Source organism: Trifolium pratense, linkage group LG7 (genome assembly GCF_020283565.1).
Source record: "Trifolium pratense cultivar HEN17-A07 linkage group LG7, ARS_RC_1.1, whole genome shotgun sequence".
In the NCBI taxonomy this organism is placed as follows: domain Eukaryota; kingdom Viridiplantae; phylum Streptophyta; class Magnoliopsida; order Fabales; family Fabaceae; genus Trifolium; species Trifolium pratense.
Window position 1 is genome coordinate 39,263,295 of NC_060065.1, and position 15,798 is coordinate 39,279,092.

Here is a 15,798-nt window from a genome sequence, read left to right on the forward strand (position 1 = left end):
CTGCTCTCGAGTAAATTTAACTTTACTTTTACAATTGATTGAAACTAAAATCTAGAACTTAAGAGTTGTTAATTCTAGATTCAATTTTCAAACTCAAATCTATATTATTCAACTCAGTTTTACAAAAATATAATTAAAATATAAATAACTTTACCTTTATTCCTCAATATATATCTTCTTTTCATAAAACTTTTATACCTCAATTTTTTTTTGCTATAAATTTATTCATCAATATTATTATTTACTAGTACACATATTTGCATAATAAATGTGATGTAAGACTAATGGACTCGTAAAGGATAAAGCCAGTCCAGCATACCTTTTGGGCCTATTAGCTAAATTTTGTATTTTTTCGATGAAAGAATTTCTATTTTCACCTACCAAAAGTTTTGCGCCTCCGAAATTGATTATTTTCTTTTGTCAAATTTATCCCTTTTGAATTTTAAAATTTGGATAGAAAAACAAAATCAATTCTACAGATAGATTTTAGAATTTGAACGCCTCCCATAAATGGTGCTAATGCTTCTTGTGGCAAAATGCATTTTCAAGGTTTTTCTACCTCCAACTTTTAAAATGCAAATTAGTATGACAATAAGAGGGGTTTGAACCATGTATAAGGGTTCTCATATTATACTTAATGAAATTTAACAATTCCGGTGTCAATCTTGTAGTAAATTTTGTCTTCTTTACACTAGATTAAAATCATTAGCATATGACTTATATTCAGAGAGATATGCTAAATTTACCGCAGATAGCTCTACACGAATTTTCACATAAATCTTTCTTCTTTTTGGGGGGTAAATTTTTTTTCACATAAATTTTCGGTTTATATAAACCGAATTTTTTTTCCATGTTTAAAAATTTCGGTTGGTAAAAACCGAAGTTTGTTTGCAAATTTTTTTCAAACCGCAAGGGACAAAATGAAATTTTTGGGGGGTATAAAAGAAAGCGGGGTCGGGAGAGAAATCATCTACTTTGAATCCAATACAAGGTAGCACAATACTTTGTCCATCACTTATATGATACTCTTATTTTCTTCCCTCTCGTAACTCCATATATCTCTCTCTCTCTCTTGATTTATATATTTTTTTATCTTTTAATGAAGAGAAAGTGAGATTAAAAGAAAGACCACAATATTTGTTTCTCACGAAATAACATTCTTCATGTTCAAACCCTCTTCCACAAAATCTTATATATATATATATATATATATATATATATATATATATATATATATATATATATATATGGATTTGGCTCCTCTAAATCTTGGTATATATTGTGTTATGGTATATTTGCAATTTTTATTTCAATAGTTTAAGCATAAATGTCTATATCGACGTGCCAATATATACATTTAAAGGTGTTTTTGTAAAATAAAGTTTGAAGAAAGTATCATATGCATGGTACAATATTCTCTAAACTAAAAAATGATTTATATCATGCAAATAAATAAAAAACATACCTTATAATTTTTGTGTGTGGAAATATGCCTTATAAAGTCCAGTTTATTAAATATTTTAATACAAAATAGATCCTAAATAGCTAACATGTCATAACAAGTTTTGAAAAATAGTCATTGAATCTTAAATGTGTTGACTTTTAAACAAGTCAAATACTTTTACGTGAAGTTTTATTCAACTTATCTTATATATTCTCACTCTTAACGGTGAGCAAGTCTTGACTTTGAACTGGTTGATGTGCTTCATATTTTAGGAGTGTACACCGTCTGTGTTGAATAGATTTTGGTCAAATTTATCAGTTCGAGTTAGGTAAAAAACTTGTACTCTCTCTGATCTTAAATATAAGAGAAAAACTATTTTTTAGATTTATTAAGAATCTAATGTATTTGGTCTATAATGTAGGCCTAATACATTAGATTCTCCTAAAAAATAGTTTTCCTCTTATATTTAGGACAGGAGGGTGTAATTGAATTTTTAGTCAAATTCAAATAATCTAACCTAGTGATACAGAAGTTTGTTTGCTTGTTGGGTCAGGGAGGGATCATAATTACCTCCTGTGACATTTTCACATGAGGGAATCCAATGAGGTATTATTACCTCATAAAAATATTATGGGAGAAGATCCAAGTCCGTCAGTGAGGTATTATTACCTCATAAAAATATTTAACCCAAACACACTTTTTTAAATAATATTTTTACAATTCAGATTGAAACCCAACATTATTTTTTGACATAAACTACATATCTCTACGCATAATTGTAAAGACTAATTCTACGAATCTTGCGAGACTCAAATGATCGACAAACTTTCTCTAAGAATTTTAACGCCGCTGCATGCCTGAACAAGAGATTAAACATAAAATCTTAGTTAAATTAGAAGAGACTCAAACTATCTCATCTAAGCATTCTCGGGTAAAATCCAACATTTAATTCATAGTAGATGTAATAGCACTATCTTCATTGCCAAACCACATCCTAAGGAACCAGGAATATCTGTTTTTTTTTCCTTTTCAAATAGTATAGTGACTAGAAAATACACCTTAAATGTGAATAAATGGAGTGTCCGGGGTTCGAACCTCGGATCCTGCACATATATAGTGCGATGTCCCTACCAACTGAACTAAACTCACGGGGACAATATCTTCTTTTTTATTTAACAAACTAAGAATATTTGCTGACACGATATCAACAACCATAATTAGAACTAATCACTTTCTCTTTGGATTTTTCTTAACTACCTCTCAATAATCCAACAATAAATAAGAACAAGCTATATAAATTTAAAATAAAAACTAGTTATAAGTTAGTTGTGGTACTATATACAAAACTACTTATATAGCTTGTTCTAATTGATTATTGAATTGCGTCAAAAATAAAATAAAATTGATTATTGAATAAATATTCCCAAATTATTAAGAGGTAGAGTAGACTCACCTTTCTCTTTTACTCCCTCCGTTTCCAATTACTTGACTTTTTAGAAAAAAACAAGAAATTAAGAAAGTGTATTTATGCACCTTATTTTCCTATTATACCCTTATTTTAATTCACCAATTTTTTTTCCCACACACTTTCTCTTTCCAATAAATTTAATATGTTATGTATAAATTTTTTTTTAAAATTATACAAAGAAGATTAATAATAATAAAAAAAGATACAATAAAAAGATTTAAAATAAGGAGGATATAATAGACAAAATATAACATAAATTATCAGAAAGACAAGTAATTTGAAAAAAATAAAATTTTCTAAAAAGTCAAGTAATTTGAAAAGGAGGGAGTATAATAAGTGATTCATTTGTTAATAACATTTTTGATGAAGAAGAGTTTGTTGTAAAATTTGGACATAAAATTATCTCATATAATAAAATTAAAGATAAATATTAGCCAAATATATATAAATCACATAATAAAATAAGAGTTTAATTGTTGTGCACCGTCGGTGTAAATTTTTTTTACACATGCATCCAATAACACGTTGCCACATCATTTAATGAATGTGACACATCATGTGTTTTTAATTACCATACATGATGTGTCGGTATATTATTGGACGCATGTGCAAAATAACTTTACACCGACGGTGCATATAAATTAAATTCATAAAATAAACACTGCACATGAATACCCTCCAAAACACAACAATCACTTCTTATTAACACCGCACATGAATTAGCAAACACACAAAAAATATACTCCTATTTTATTACTTATGTTACTTATTTTCACTATTCCTCGCGCTCTATTAGTAAACCTCATATAAGCCATTCCTATACGATACCCTTTACACTCACAATCAACTCAATAACATCTAATAATTAATTAGGATAAGTAATGATATTATTGAGTGCGTTTGATCTATTTAAAAACAAGGGATTGGACATGACTTGAAGGCAACAAAAACAGAAATTTTTATTCCTCACAATACAACTTTTTTGTCCCAAATACAAGTTATCTAAAATATTAAAATACCATTTTATTCGCGAAATATCGTGTAAGACAAAAAATTGTAAGTGTAAATTTATTTTATAGGTATATTTGAACAAATTTCAAGTCACAACACCCCATATTTGATATGGTTTTTTTGTGTTTTTGTATTGCGGAATTTGGTGAGATATAATTTTAGGGAGAAAACTCTCCTCAAATATAGGGTTATATGAAGAATACTAAAGTTCTTATTTTATTCATTATGCTTATGGCTCTATATATAGAGCTACATAAAAACAAATCATATATTTTTAAAACAAAACTAATCCTATAATAAATTCTAAACAAATCTTAAATATTCTAAATAGAAATATAAATCATAAAACCTAATATTATCATATTTTAAATATAAATCTAAATAATATTTAAATCTAAGATCTTCAGAAGATATTTAGGCATATTATTCTCAACACTCATCATTGACTGAATATCTTTTGTGCGTATCCAATCTGAGCTTCTTGAAAAATTATTCTTCTTGTTTTGATTCTTCTTCTTATCGCAAGCTTTAACATCTTTGTGCCTTGTGGACTTTATGGTAGAAACATTGCATTTGTTATGAGTTTTAGGTGATTTTTTACAAGCATATTTATTCTCCTCCTTAACTTGAAATTTCTTCAAAATACCTGAATCTTCGCGATCTTCTTTGAATTTAAGTTCTTTTTTCTCTTCAATAATATGATCATTCTTCATTAAATCTAAAATAAATCTTTTGCCTTTAATCTGAGATGTGATCACTTCCTTATTGTTTTGATCCTTAATCACACAACTTTTATGTTCAAATATCACTTTATAATTTTTCTCCAACAACTGAGCAACACTTAAAAGATTATGATTAATTTCAGGAACATATAAAACATTGGAAATTTGTTTTATACCTGCATGAGTTTTAATTGAAATTGTTCCAATGCCTTCTACTGCAATTTGTTCTCCATTCCCAATTCTGACTTTGGAAATAGAAGTTTTATTGAGCTCTTTGAAAAGATCTCGATCATAAGTCATATGGTTTGTGCAACCACTGTCAATGAGCCATTCTTTTGACGGTTTGTTAGTTGTAAAACCTGGGATTGCAAGTAGTAGTTCCTGGTCTTCTTCATATTGTTCATGAGCAATGTTAACATCTCCTTGTTGTTGTTGTTGTGATGTGCATACCTTCATCATATGACCTAATTTACCACATTTTTCACATTTTGCATCAGGCCACCACCAACAATTCTTTGGTGAGTGATTATCCTTTTTGCAATGAGGACATGGTTTGTGTTGGTATTTCTTTCCAAAACCTTTTGCTAGACATATACCATCTATAGTTCTTTCTTCCCTCATAAGTCTTCTTTGTTCTTGTGCCTGCAATGCATGTAACACTTCTGGCAGAGTGATTTTACTCAAATCTTTTGTGTTCTCCAAGGCGGCTATAGAGGCTTCATATCTTTCAGGTACCGTTACAAGGAGTTTTTCCACAATTCTGGAATCAGAAAATTGAGTGCCTAGTAATCGTACCTTATTAGCAATACCCAATAATTTATCAGCGTATGTCTTGATTGTTTCATCCTCCTTCATTCTTTGCAACTCGAACTCTCTCAATAAATTCATAACTTGCATGCTTCGAATCCTTTCATCTCCTTTATATTCTTCTTTTAGGTAATCCCAAATTTCTTTTGGTGTTTTGAGAGTCATGATTTTAATAAAGACGGTTTGTGAGACACTTGCAAACAAACAAGTCTTTGCCTTTGCCCTCTTGATTTTTCTTTCTTTATGAGTTTTCATCTGTTCTACTGTGAGATCTTTTGGTAACGAAGAAACATCGTAATCATCCTCCACAGTTTCCGATAGATCTAGAGCATCTAAGAATGCCTCCATTCTCACCGCCCAAAGATCATAGTCTTCTCCATCAAAGATCGGAGGAGCAACCTTTGAAAAATCCATCTTCACAAGTCCTTATGAACGTTGGCTCGGATGCCACTGATATGGTTTTTTTGTGTTTTTGTATTGCGGAATTTGGTGAGATATAATTTTAGGGAGAAAACTCTCCTCAAATATAGGGTTATATGAAGAATACTAAAGTTCTTATTTTATTCATTATGCTTATGGCTCTATATATAGAGCTACATAAAAACAAATCATATATTTTTAAAACAAAACTAATCCTATAATAAATTCTAAACAAATCTTAAATATTCTAAATAGAAATATAAATCATAAAACCTAATATTATCATATTTTAAATATAAATCTAAATAATATTTAAATCTAAGATCTTCAGAAGATATTTAGGCATATTATTCTCAACAATATTGGGTAAATGTAACTGCTCCATATATAAATTCTAAGTTATGGACACCAAAACTCCTCGATTATCAATATCATGATCAAATAACAAATAAATTTATGAACATATATATACCAATGTCTCTATATCAAATAGAACAAAGAGTAGTAATACAATAAACTAATATAAATCTTTTAGAAATTCAAGTTTAGAATTACTAGTAGTCTTTTTCAAATAGACAAGTGCTAAATATTTTTACATTTCCAAAACGCATCTATCATCAAAACATTGAGACTATATATATTTTAAATCAATACGATTAAAATTATCACGCAAGCTCAACCAATATCCAAGCTCAACAAAGTACATGTCATTATCCAAATAATGCTCAATAACAAAGAATGATAAACGGGGACCGATTTGAAAAATCATAGAATTCATGTATTTCCAAATATGTTCAATGCACACTTAAAATTTCATACAATCAAAAGATTTTAAGACTTTTTGAAATTAGAATGTGTACCCGACCCTTGTGGATGATTTAAAGAGAAAAAGACTTTAAGATTTACCGGCAAAATCGATTACACCATACTCTTGTAGAATAAACCGAAGAATTCAACAAATCATGTATTAAATGCCCCTATTCGTTTTACAAATTAAAGGATGGTTTAATCGAATATGTTAAACATCGACTTTTCTAAGCAATGTAGGACGACTTGAATCATCTCACACTTGCCACAATAATCCCCCCTCGATTCAGTAACCAATACCTCTGATTGTGAAGGAGAGTCCTAAGACTTTCTTCTCATCTATTCATTTAAAATACTGCTCTTAACAAGGTCCATTGACAACACACCATCGACAACAGAATTAGACAGTGACATTCTAAAAGTTTCCCATAAGTCAGACAAAGAACCGAGAAGAAATAATCCTTGAATTTCATCATCAAACTTAATACCCATAGCAGACAGTTGATTCATAATTCCTTAGAGATATTCAAATGATCTGCACACGAAGTCCCTTCTCGAGCTTCAAACTTAACATCTTCTTTATAAGATACATCTTGTTATTACCCGTTTTCTTTGCATACTGTTGCTCAGGCTTATCCCATAAAGATTTTGCATCTTCTTCACACTAATGTGGTTCAAAACGTTGTCACCAATCCTCCGATGAATATACACCTGTCTGTGTATTAGAGTCCACATACTCATTGGCTAGCGAACACAAGTTGGTAAAAATTCTTTACATAAAGTAGATCCTCCATCCTACCTTTTCAAATGGCATAATTTGATCCATTCAAGGTCACCATATGGTTGTGTTGACTTCCATTGTTCACCACAAATTAATTCCACAAAAGAACCGTTGCTCTGATACCCGTCGATGGTGTTGGGTTACGAGGGGGCAACCGTGAGATTATCTATATTGGGCTTAGAGCCAGGGACGGATCCAGAAGCTTATTACACCAGGGGCCGAAAAATAATAAAATAATAATAAAAATGAATGTAGATTTTTCTATTACACTTGTCCATGTAATTTTTTTTTAATGTTATCGTATTATATTTACGAATTTCTTGTTTAATGATGACCGATGACTAATCGCCTCCGGGAACAAATTTTTTTTTTGTTCATACACAAGAGTCAAATATGAAACTTTTGACTACTTACTTAAGAGACCCAAAACTCTTACCACTCGAAACAACTAATTTTTTGTTTATTAAAAGACTATGTTTTTTTTGTTACATAAAAGGCTATGTTTTTAATAATTCAACACTTAAAATTGTTCGACAATATAAATATTTTTACACCGTAAATACATATCAATTAAATTCTTATTTATATAATGTAAATGATAAATAATAGATATATTTACAAATTATAATATACTAATGGTATATGATATAATATGATATATTATGTATATGTACTATGTATGTAGATGAGGGGGAGGGGGGGCCTTGGCCACTGCTTGCCCCCCTCCGAGTCCGTCCCTGCTTAGAGCAACTATACAAATGAATTGAACACCACATTTTTATCCAAAACATTAAGACATTAGATTTTATGAGTCATCTCACTTATAAAGTATTCAACCTCAACTTTGTTAAACAACGTGAAACTTAATTCACCTCACACTTGCCACAACAATCCAGAATGATGTGATAAATCAAAATAGTCAAAGTCATAGTAGCTTTGAGACAATGGTACAATAATAAAAAATGCTCAAGTTTATCATAGCTTTAAGTTCAAATCAAAGCTTTACTTCTAAGATTTGTGACGACATATATAACATATGCATGAAATCAACCGTACTATACACCAAGTCATGAAGTTCACTTCTCACCCTTTTTGATTGAGAACGGCACTCAAAATCATGAAGTTAGAATTCTAGCTACATCCTTTGTTGGTACCACAAAAAATTGTCTTCAAAATCAATGAGAAAGCAAGTGAATGATGACCTCACATTTTAGGTAGCTATAGTTTGGTAAGATCTTGTCCTAATCATTTCCTAGTCCAAATGCATGTACCCACTAAATTACACCTTTTCTTCTTTTAATTGACAAGTTTGATTAAATTTCATTTGTTTAATTTTTTTTTTTTCCTTCTTGGATTTGGTTTCTTAGTTTTAAATGATCTAATAGTTGAAATTGGTGGGTAGCTTTAGACTTGTTATGACGACATAGTCTTGTACTTGCAAGATAGTTACAATTCTTCAAAAATGTGTGGGAACATGAAGAAAATGTGTCACATTAGTGGCAGTAAGTGGAAAATTATCACCTACCCACTTTGCAAAGTATATTATATACCGGAGTAATTCTAGTTTACCGATAATTTATTTAATACATCCGCTTATATATATATATGGGTCAGGATCAAATGACACCAACTTATTTGACACCAAATGTTACACCTCTCAATAACGTTTTAATCGATATAAAATTTATAAAATCTACCGTTGGATTGAAAGTTTATATCATATAGATCATTTGTGTAAAGTTTCAGACAAATCTAAAATCATTTGATATGCTATTGTGACACATAAAGATTAACGGCATATAAAAAAAGACGCAAACCATTAATTTTGATGTATATCAATAATATATCAATGATTTTGAATTTGTCTAAAGTTTTACATAAATGATCTATATGATATAAACTTTCAATCCAACGGTGAATTTTATAAATTTTATATCGGTTAAAACGTTATTGAGAGGTGTAACATTTGATGTCAAACAAGTTGGTGTCATTTGATCCTGACCCTATATATATATATATATATATATATATATATATATATATATGAGTCAGGATCCGTTGACACCAACTAGTTTGACACCAAATGTTACACCTCTCAATAACGTTTTAACCGATATAAATTTTATAAAATCCACCGTTGGATTGAAAGTTTACATCATATAGATCATTTGTGTAAAATTTCAAATAAATCCAAAATCATTTGATATGTTATTGAGATACATCAAAATTAACGGTTTTTGTATTTTTTTAAATGCCGTTAATCTTTATGTGTCTCAATAGCATATCAAATGATTTTGGATTTGTCTGAAATTTTACACAAATGATCTATATGATGTAAACTTTCAATCCAACGGTGGATTTTATAAAATTTATATCGGTTAAAACGTTATTAAGAGGTGTAACATTTGGTGTCAAACTAGTTGGTGTCAACGGATCCTGACTCTATATATATATATATATATATATATATATATCTCATTTTAGCTTCTTCAAAAAAAAAAAAATACATCCGCTTATGTTTTATGTTTTTCTTTTGTTTTTTAATATAAATTTTCTCACTTAAAATAATCATATTCCAGATAGTGGTGAAATTTCATGTGGACGGGGGAAGATCGCAATCCGTTTAGGGATTAATTTTGCCATTCAATAAAGATTTACGCCACAGTTTATTAGTATTTGTTTACCTTTCATCCGTGTAATTATTTTGGATATATATAATGCTTAATCTATATATTATTATTATTTATAAGTGAAATTATGAATCCCTCATGAAATTTGGATCAAGATGCCCTTTAGTAGTAAATACAAAGTTACACGCTGTTTTAAATCTCATCTGTCCATTTCAGATCAGTCGGTTCATATTGCATTTATACAAAATCAGTCCAAATCAATCTGAACCATTCAGATTAGATCGGGCGGTCCTGATTTAACACAGCGTGAAACTGCGTGAAAAAATTACTGCAGAAAATCCTGTTCCATGAAATTTTAGAAAAAAAAAAACTAAATAATATTTTTAGTGCTTTTAAGTTATTTTTATATTTTACTTTGATCTTTCAAATTTATTTTATATTGATCGCTTAAGTTAGAAGCTATACACTTTATTTTATTGACAAAATTTATTATATATTTTAGTATAATCACTATTTATGATTTCATTCCACCTATTGTTTTTTCTACAATATATAGGGAATATTATTGACAAAATAAAATTTTTTATTTTTCTCTTGTCGTCCGGTTTTCATGAAAGAGTACTCTAGTAATTTGTAGTTCGACGAAAAAAAAAGTAAATCATGTCCAAGGATTATTCCGGTCGGTATTTTGGCTTGAATTTTCTCAAAAAAGTTGTTATTAACTGAATGTTGTTTACCACTTCAACCCAATCACTTAATTGATAAATTAATAGTTAATATTGCATTATTTTTTTTTGAAAACTCGATATCCGGCCTAAGTATCGAGACTTTGCATTAAAATTTAAAATGGATAAATAAGCAGAAAAACCAACAATTTAAAAGGAACTAAGCATTCACCAAAAAAAAAAAAAAGGAACTAAGCAAGTACTTCAAATTGATGCTTATTTCATATTTGAGCTTTAAGTTACAAACTATTCTAACATGATTTTCTAAATACATGAAATCCATCATACATCAAAGATACCTAATAACATTGATTAATTTGTCAATGTTTGTATACCTATATTGAGTAAATCACATATTCATGAATCTCAAATAAACTTTTTTCAAACTATTGGTTTTGTATATTAAACTTTAGGACTACTATTATGTGGCATAGAAGGCCACAATTGAATATCACCAAAGTCTAATTCAGAATCAGACATTATAATATCATTGAAATCAAATGCCTCATGAAGGTTAATTTCTTGCTCAACTCCACAATTCTTTGGTAGGACCTCATTGTTTGACTCCTTTTTTTCACCTAATGCTCCAAACTCATTCTCATTATTTTGAACATTTTCTTCACCAACACTTGCTTGATAACATCCAATATTGTCAATAAAATTCCAAAGATCATAATCTGATTCCCATGGTATTTCAATTAAGTCATTTGTGTTTTCCATCTCTTCTAATATATTGTCAATATCAAAAGTTCCTAAAGGAGCCAATTCTTGCTCAAGCAATTTTTTATTAACAATTTGACTTGAGTTCAAAATATTTGACTCAAATGAAGATGATAATGAATTTGATGATGACCCTTTTGGATCTTCATTGATAATATTATCAAGTTCATCATTGTTGGATACTTGTTTTTCAGAATCTTTTATTTGTACCTCATTTGATATAAATGATTCTGATGAAGAAGGTGAAGTTATTGATGATTCTAACTTGGATTCATCATCTCCACTTGTTGACTCTGAATTTTTGACAACAAGCTTTTTCTTTAAATGTGTGTTCCACACATTCTTGATCTCATTATCAGTTCTACCAGGCAAACATGATGCAATCTTTGACCATCTGAAATACATTTGTTTGATACTATACTTAGATAAAAATCATAATGACACAAACTTAAAAATAGAAACAACATAATTTTGTAAAATTGATTGTGTTTTATTAGTTTTGCGGTGATAAAAATTGATTAAAAAATAAATCATTAGGTTTGGTCTTAGTAGTGAGAGGTTTGAGTAGTATGTTAGAAGCGGTCCAGGGTTCGATCCTCAACTTAATTCATTGTAAACAAAAAACAAAATAATTTGATTAAAAAAAACGTAACTATGTGTGTTTGGTTATGAGGTGACAAATTTTTTATTTTATAAAATTCAAAGTGTGTTTTGTAAAAGTGAGTTGAAAACGTAAAATGAGTCGAAATGTAAAGTAATTTATGTTTCGATATATTTCTGAAAAAGTGCATTGAACAATACATTTATGACAAAAATCAATTGCAGAGATAAAACCATCTAATTTTATTTTTAAGTTAGAATCAATTATAAAAGTAAAATCAATTATACTTAAAAATATCCAAATATATGAAAGTGAATTCTACATATCTAAAATCAATTTCTCTTAAAAAAATTACGTTTTTATATTAGGTCTAACTCATTCATACGAACATAACTTTATCTATGTAGTGACATACGATTAGATGACTATGAAAACTATATATATATATATATATATATATATATATATAGGGGCTGAGGTTCGAACTTCAGATAATCTACTTATTTACTTTAAGAATTAAATTTTTAGCCATAAGAACTACTATAAAAAATAAAAAAATAAAAAAAAAAAAAAAAAAAAAAGACTTACTTGTTTCCAAAGGCCTTATGTAGCCTTATAATGGTATCCTCTTCCTCCACTGTAAAATTGCCTCTCTTTAAATCAGGCCTAAGATAATTGATCCATCTCAAACGACAGCTTTTCCCACAACGTTGAAGACCTAAGTAACATGTAAAAATAAAAAATTGTAAGTGAGAGCAAAATTAGATAACATCCAAACTAGTAAAAACATAAGGAAAAATTAATACATCATCACTAAATTCAAGACTTTTTTATTTGACATACACTAAATTTAAAACTTACAAGGCATGATAACTGCATGCTGTTTTCGTAACATTAATAATTTATAACAATAATAATAATGGTACTGAATAATTAAATATTAATAATTATATTACTAAAGTACATTTATAAATGATGAAGTAAGGATTCCGATTCTTTTGACTTGAGAGTGTGGCATTTTTTGTGCAATTCCCCACCGTCTAAACGCTGTAAGGGTTGACGATAGTGAAATGAAAGAAGACGTTAAGAAGCGGTTCATGTACTGAGTTAGTATTCTTTTCAAGTTTTTGTACACGTACCATCATTAATCATACCTACGTGAATACTGTGACGCGTATTTCTTTTTTTTTTTTTTGACTAAGTGACGCGTATTTCTATTAATGACGTTAGTGGTAAATAATTCACACAAAAAAAAAAACATAGAGACCGAAAATATTAAGACTTAATTTTTAAATATGAAAAAGTATTTTTGCATAAGAGTAAAAAAAGTAAAAAAGTACTTTTACACGAGAGTAAAAAATATTTAAACCCTTAACCAAACTTTTTTATATTAAACCAAGATACAATGTCATTTGACTATATTGGAGGGGATCAATTATAGCCCACAATAGGAAACATATAATTTGGTATATATATGATGTTCTTTTCAAGGGAATATTTTCTTTTGGTCTAATTTTTTAAGAAAATGTTATAATACTGAAAATTTTATACAAGCACTGAAGCACAAATGCACCTAATAAAAGGATTTTGTTATGTGTATATTCTTTAAATCTGTATTTATGGTAATGGAATAAACTAATAGTAGGTACATTTTTTCAAATATCGACCATTCAAGTTTGATGGGCCTTACATATGGTAGGTAAGATATGCATTATCAGAAGCTAGCCAAGTAAAAATTGATTGGATTAGCTCTAAGTATGATTTGATATGTTGGTTATAGGTAGAAACAGGGTCCACACTCACTAATTAATTGGTTAAAAATTACAATGTTTCTTACTAACAAAAGGGAAGGCATATGTCACCAACTTAAACCAAATTAATGTTGGGTTTGTAGTCTTATCATTAAGAATGAATTGATCAGGAGTGTATCAAGTGAAAACTCATAATTATCGTATAAAAATGAAATTTTAGTTATAACTATTAGATTGAAATCAACGATTTATATCGTATCATTAAATAAATCTAACACGGCTTATAAAAAAAAAATTCTAACGCGCTTTTATGCTTTTGTAAAAAAAAAAAAGCATTTTAATCCTTTTTAATTAAAGATTGTATACAATTAATGATATAATTTTAATCATTAATTAAAGATCGTATACAATTAATGATATAATTTTAATCATTTATTCGTGTTTGACGGTTGTAATTAAATTTTCAAATTCAGTCAAAAAGAAATTTTTTTTTTTGACAAACAGTCAAAAAGAAATTAAATGTTTTCAAATTAAAAAAATAAAAAATAAAAATTTGACTAACAATAACTAAAGGTTCTGACATGAATACATGATAAATTCACTAAATTAATTTTATTTAATTTAGTAAAAAAAAACAGAGGCATGTCTTATGAATGATATGAAGTGCTAATGCAGAAACTTGAAGCTGTATTTATCACAAACTCATGCATATACCATATGAAGCAATAAAATGATACAAATGCATATTGAAATATGTATCAAAATTTTCTTAATGATCTTAAAATGAATGAGATTAATTACACTAAACATGGTTGAAACATGCAACTAATTATATGTCACATAAAAAAAAATCTCCAACAAAATTCATTTCACAACAAATTAACACACATAGATAGATAGATAGATATACCTGCTTGTTTAGGGAGAGATCTCCAATTTTCATGACCAAATTTCTGAACAAAAGCAATAAGCTTAAGATCTTCAGCAGGGCTCCAAGGTCCTCTCTTAACTTGACTCTTATCACAGCATGGTGCTCTTCCTTTTCCCATGATGATGATGATGATGATGATTCTCTTATCAAAGACAAATGCTATCTAATTTCTCTCTCATACTATATATACTATTTGGATTATTTCATTTTATAATATGACTCACACATGTGTTGTTATCCTCCCTATATATACACACTAACTTGTATTGAAAAGGCTACTCTTCAATGAATCAACAAGAGTCATGCCACATGTATGCAATAAATAGAATGAAATCCAAGAATATATATATTTATTAATTATAATACCTATAATGGATATGTTTTTGTAATAAATAAAATTCTTTTGGTAATGGAATCTCCATAACTTAGGTAATTATAGAAAAGTAGAAATATTTTATTTTATTTTTATTTTTATTTTAGAAAAGTATTTTTTACAAAATAACAAATTTTTTTAATTATTCGAAAGTTGATGTATTTCGTCCATATTATAAATCAGATGCATCAACTTTTAATGACCCGTATCATATGTCTCTTGCTATATTTGTTTGGAGGTAGTATGTATAACGACAATTGCCTAGCAAGTGGACCATAATTCTCACCACGAGGAGCATATATTGAGCGGTTTGGGGTTATTTTTTGTTTTTTTGGTATATAATGAAGTCGATAAGGATCAAACTTAGAACATCATGCATACTATTCAAATCTCTCACTACCATTAAACCAAATCTAATGACAATCCCTCACGACCTGGATTAATCACGTGTGAGTTCAATTTTGACTTTATATTTTTTAAATATTGATTCAATTAGCTCTTAATAGAAACTAAGATATTCTTGATACTTCATCCGGCCCCATATATAAGAAAAAGTTTATTTTCTAGATTCATTGTAAAATTCATGTATCTAGACAATATTGTAGTC

At 28.7% G+C, this 15,798-nt stretch overlaps 1 protein-coding gene across 1 annotated transcript; it reads right to left on the minus strand.

Annotated features, from left to right (window-relative positions):
* Window positions 1-11,015: 11,015 nt before the first annotated feature.
* On the minus strand, window positions 11,016-15,110 carry LOC123893935 (transcription factor MYB10-like). Its single transcript, XM_045943775.1, has 3 exons — window positions 14,798-15,110; window positions 12,725-12,854; window positions 11,016-11,929 (listed from the first exon to the last, which is right to left on the minus strand). Exons 1-3 carry the CDS (start codon window positions 14,934-14,936, stop codon window positions 11,218-11,220), a joined length of 981 nt encoding a protein of 326 aa, XP_045799731.1. The 5' UTR covers window positions 14,937-15,110; the 3' UTR covers window positions 11,016-11,217.
* Window positions 15,111-15,798: the final 688 nt, after the last annotated feature.

Bases quoted from the DNA above. Each gene is read 5' to 3' on its own strand.
- LOC123893935 (XM_045943775.1), bottom strand. From the start codon at position 14,936: ATGGGAAAAGGAAGAGCACCATGCTGTGATAAGAGTCAAGTTAAGAGA. The intron at 12,855-14,797 runs GTATATCTATCT...CATGTTACTTAG, and splicing joins ATCTCTCCCTAAACAAGCAG to GTCTTCAACGTTGTGGGAAA. The intron at 11,930-12,724 runs GTAAGTCTTTTT...AATGTATTTCAG, and splicing joins CATAAGGCCTTTGGAAACAA to ATGGTCAAAGATTGCATCAT.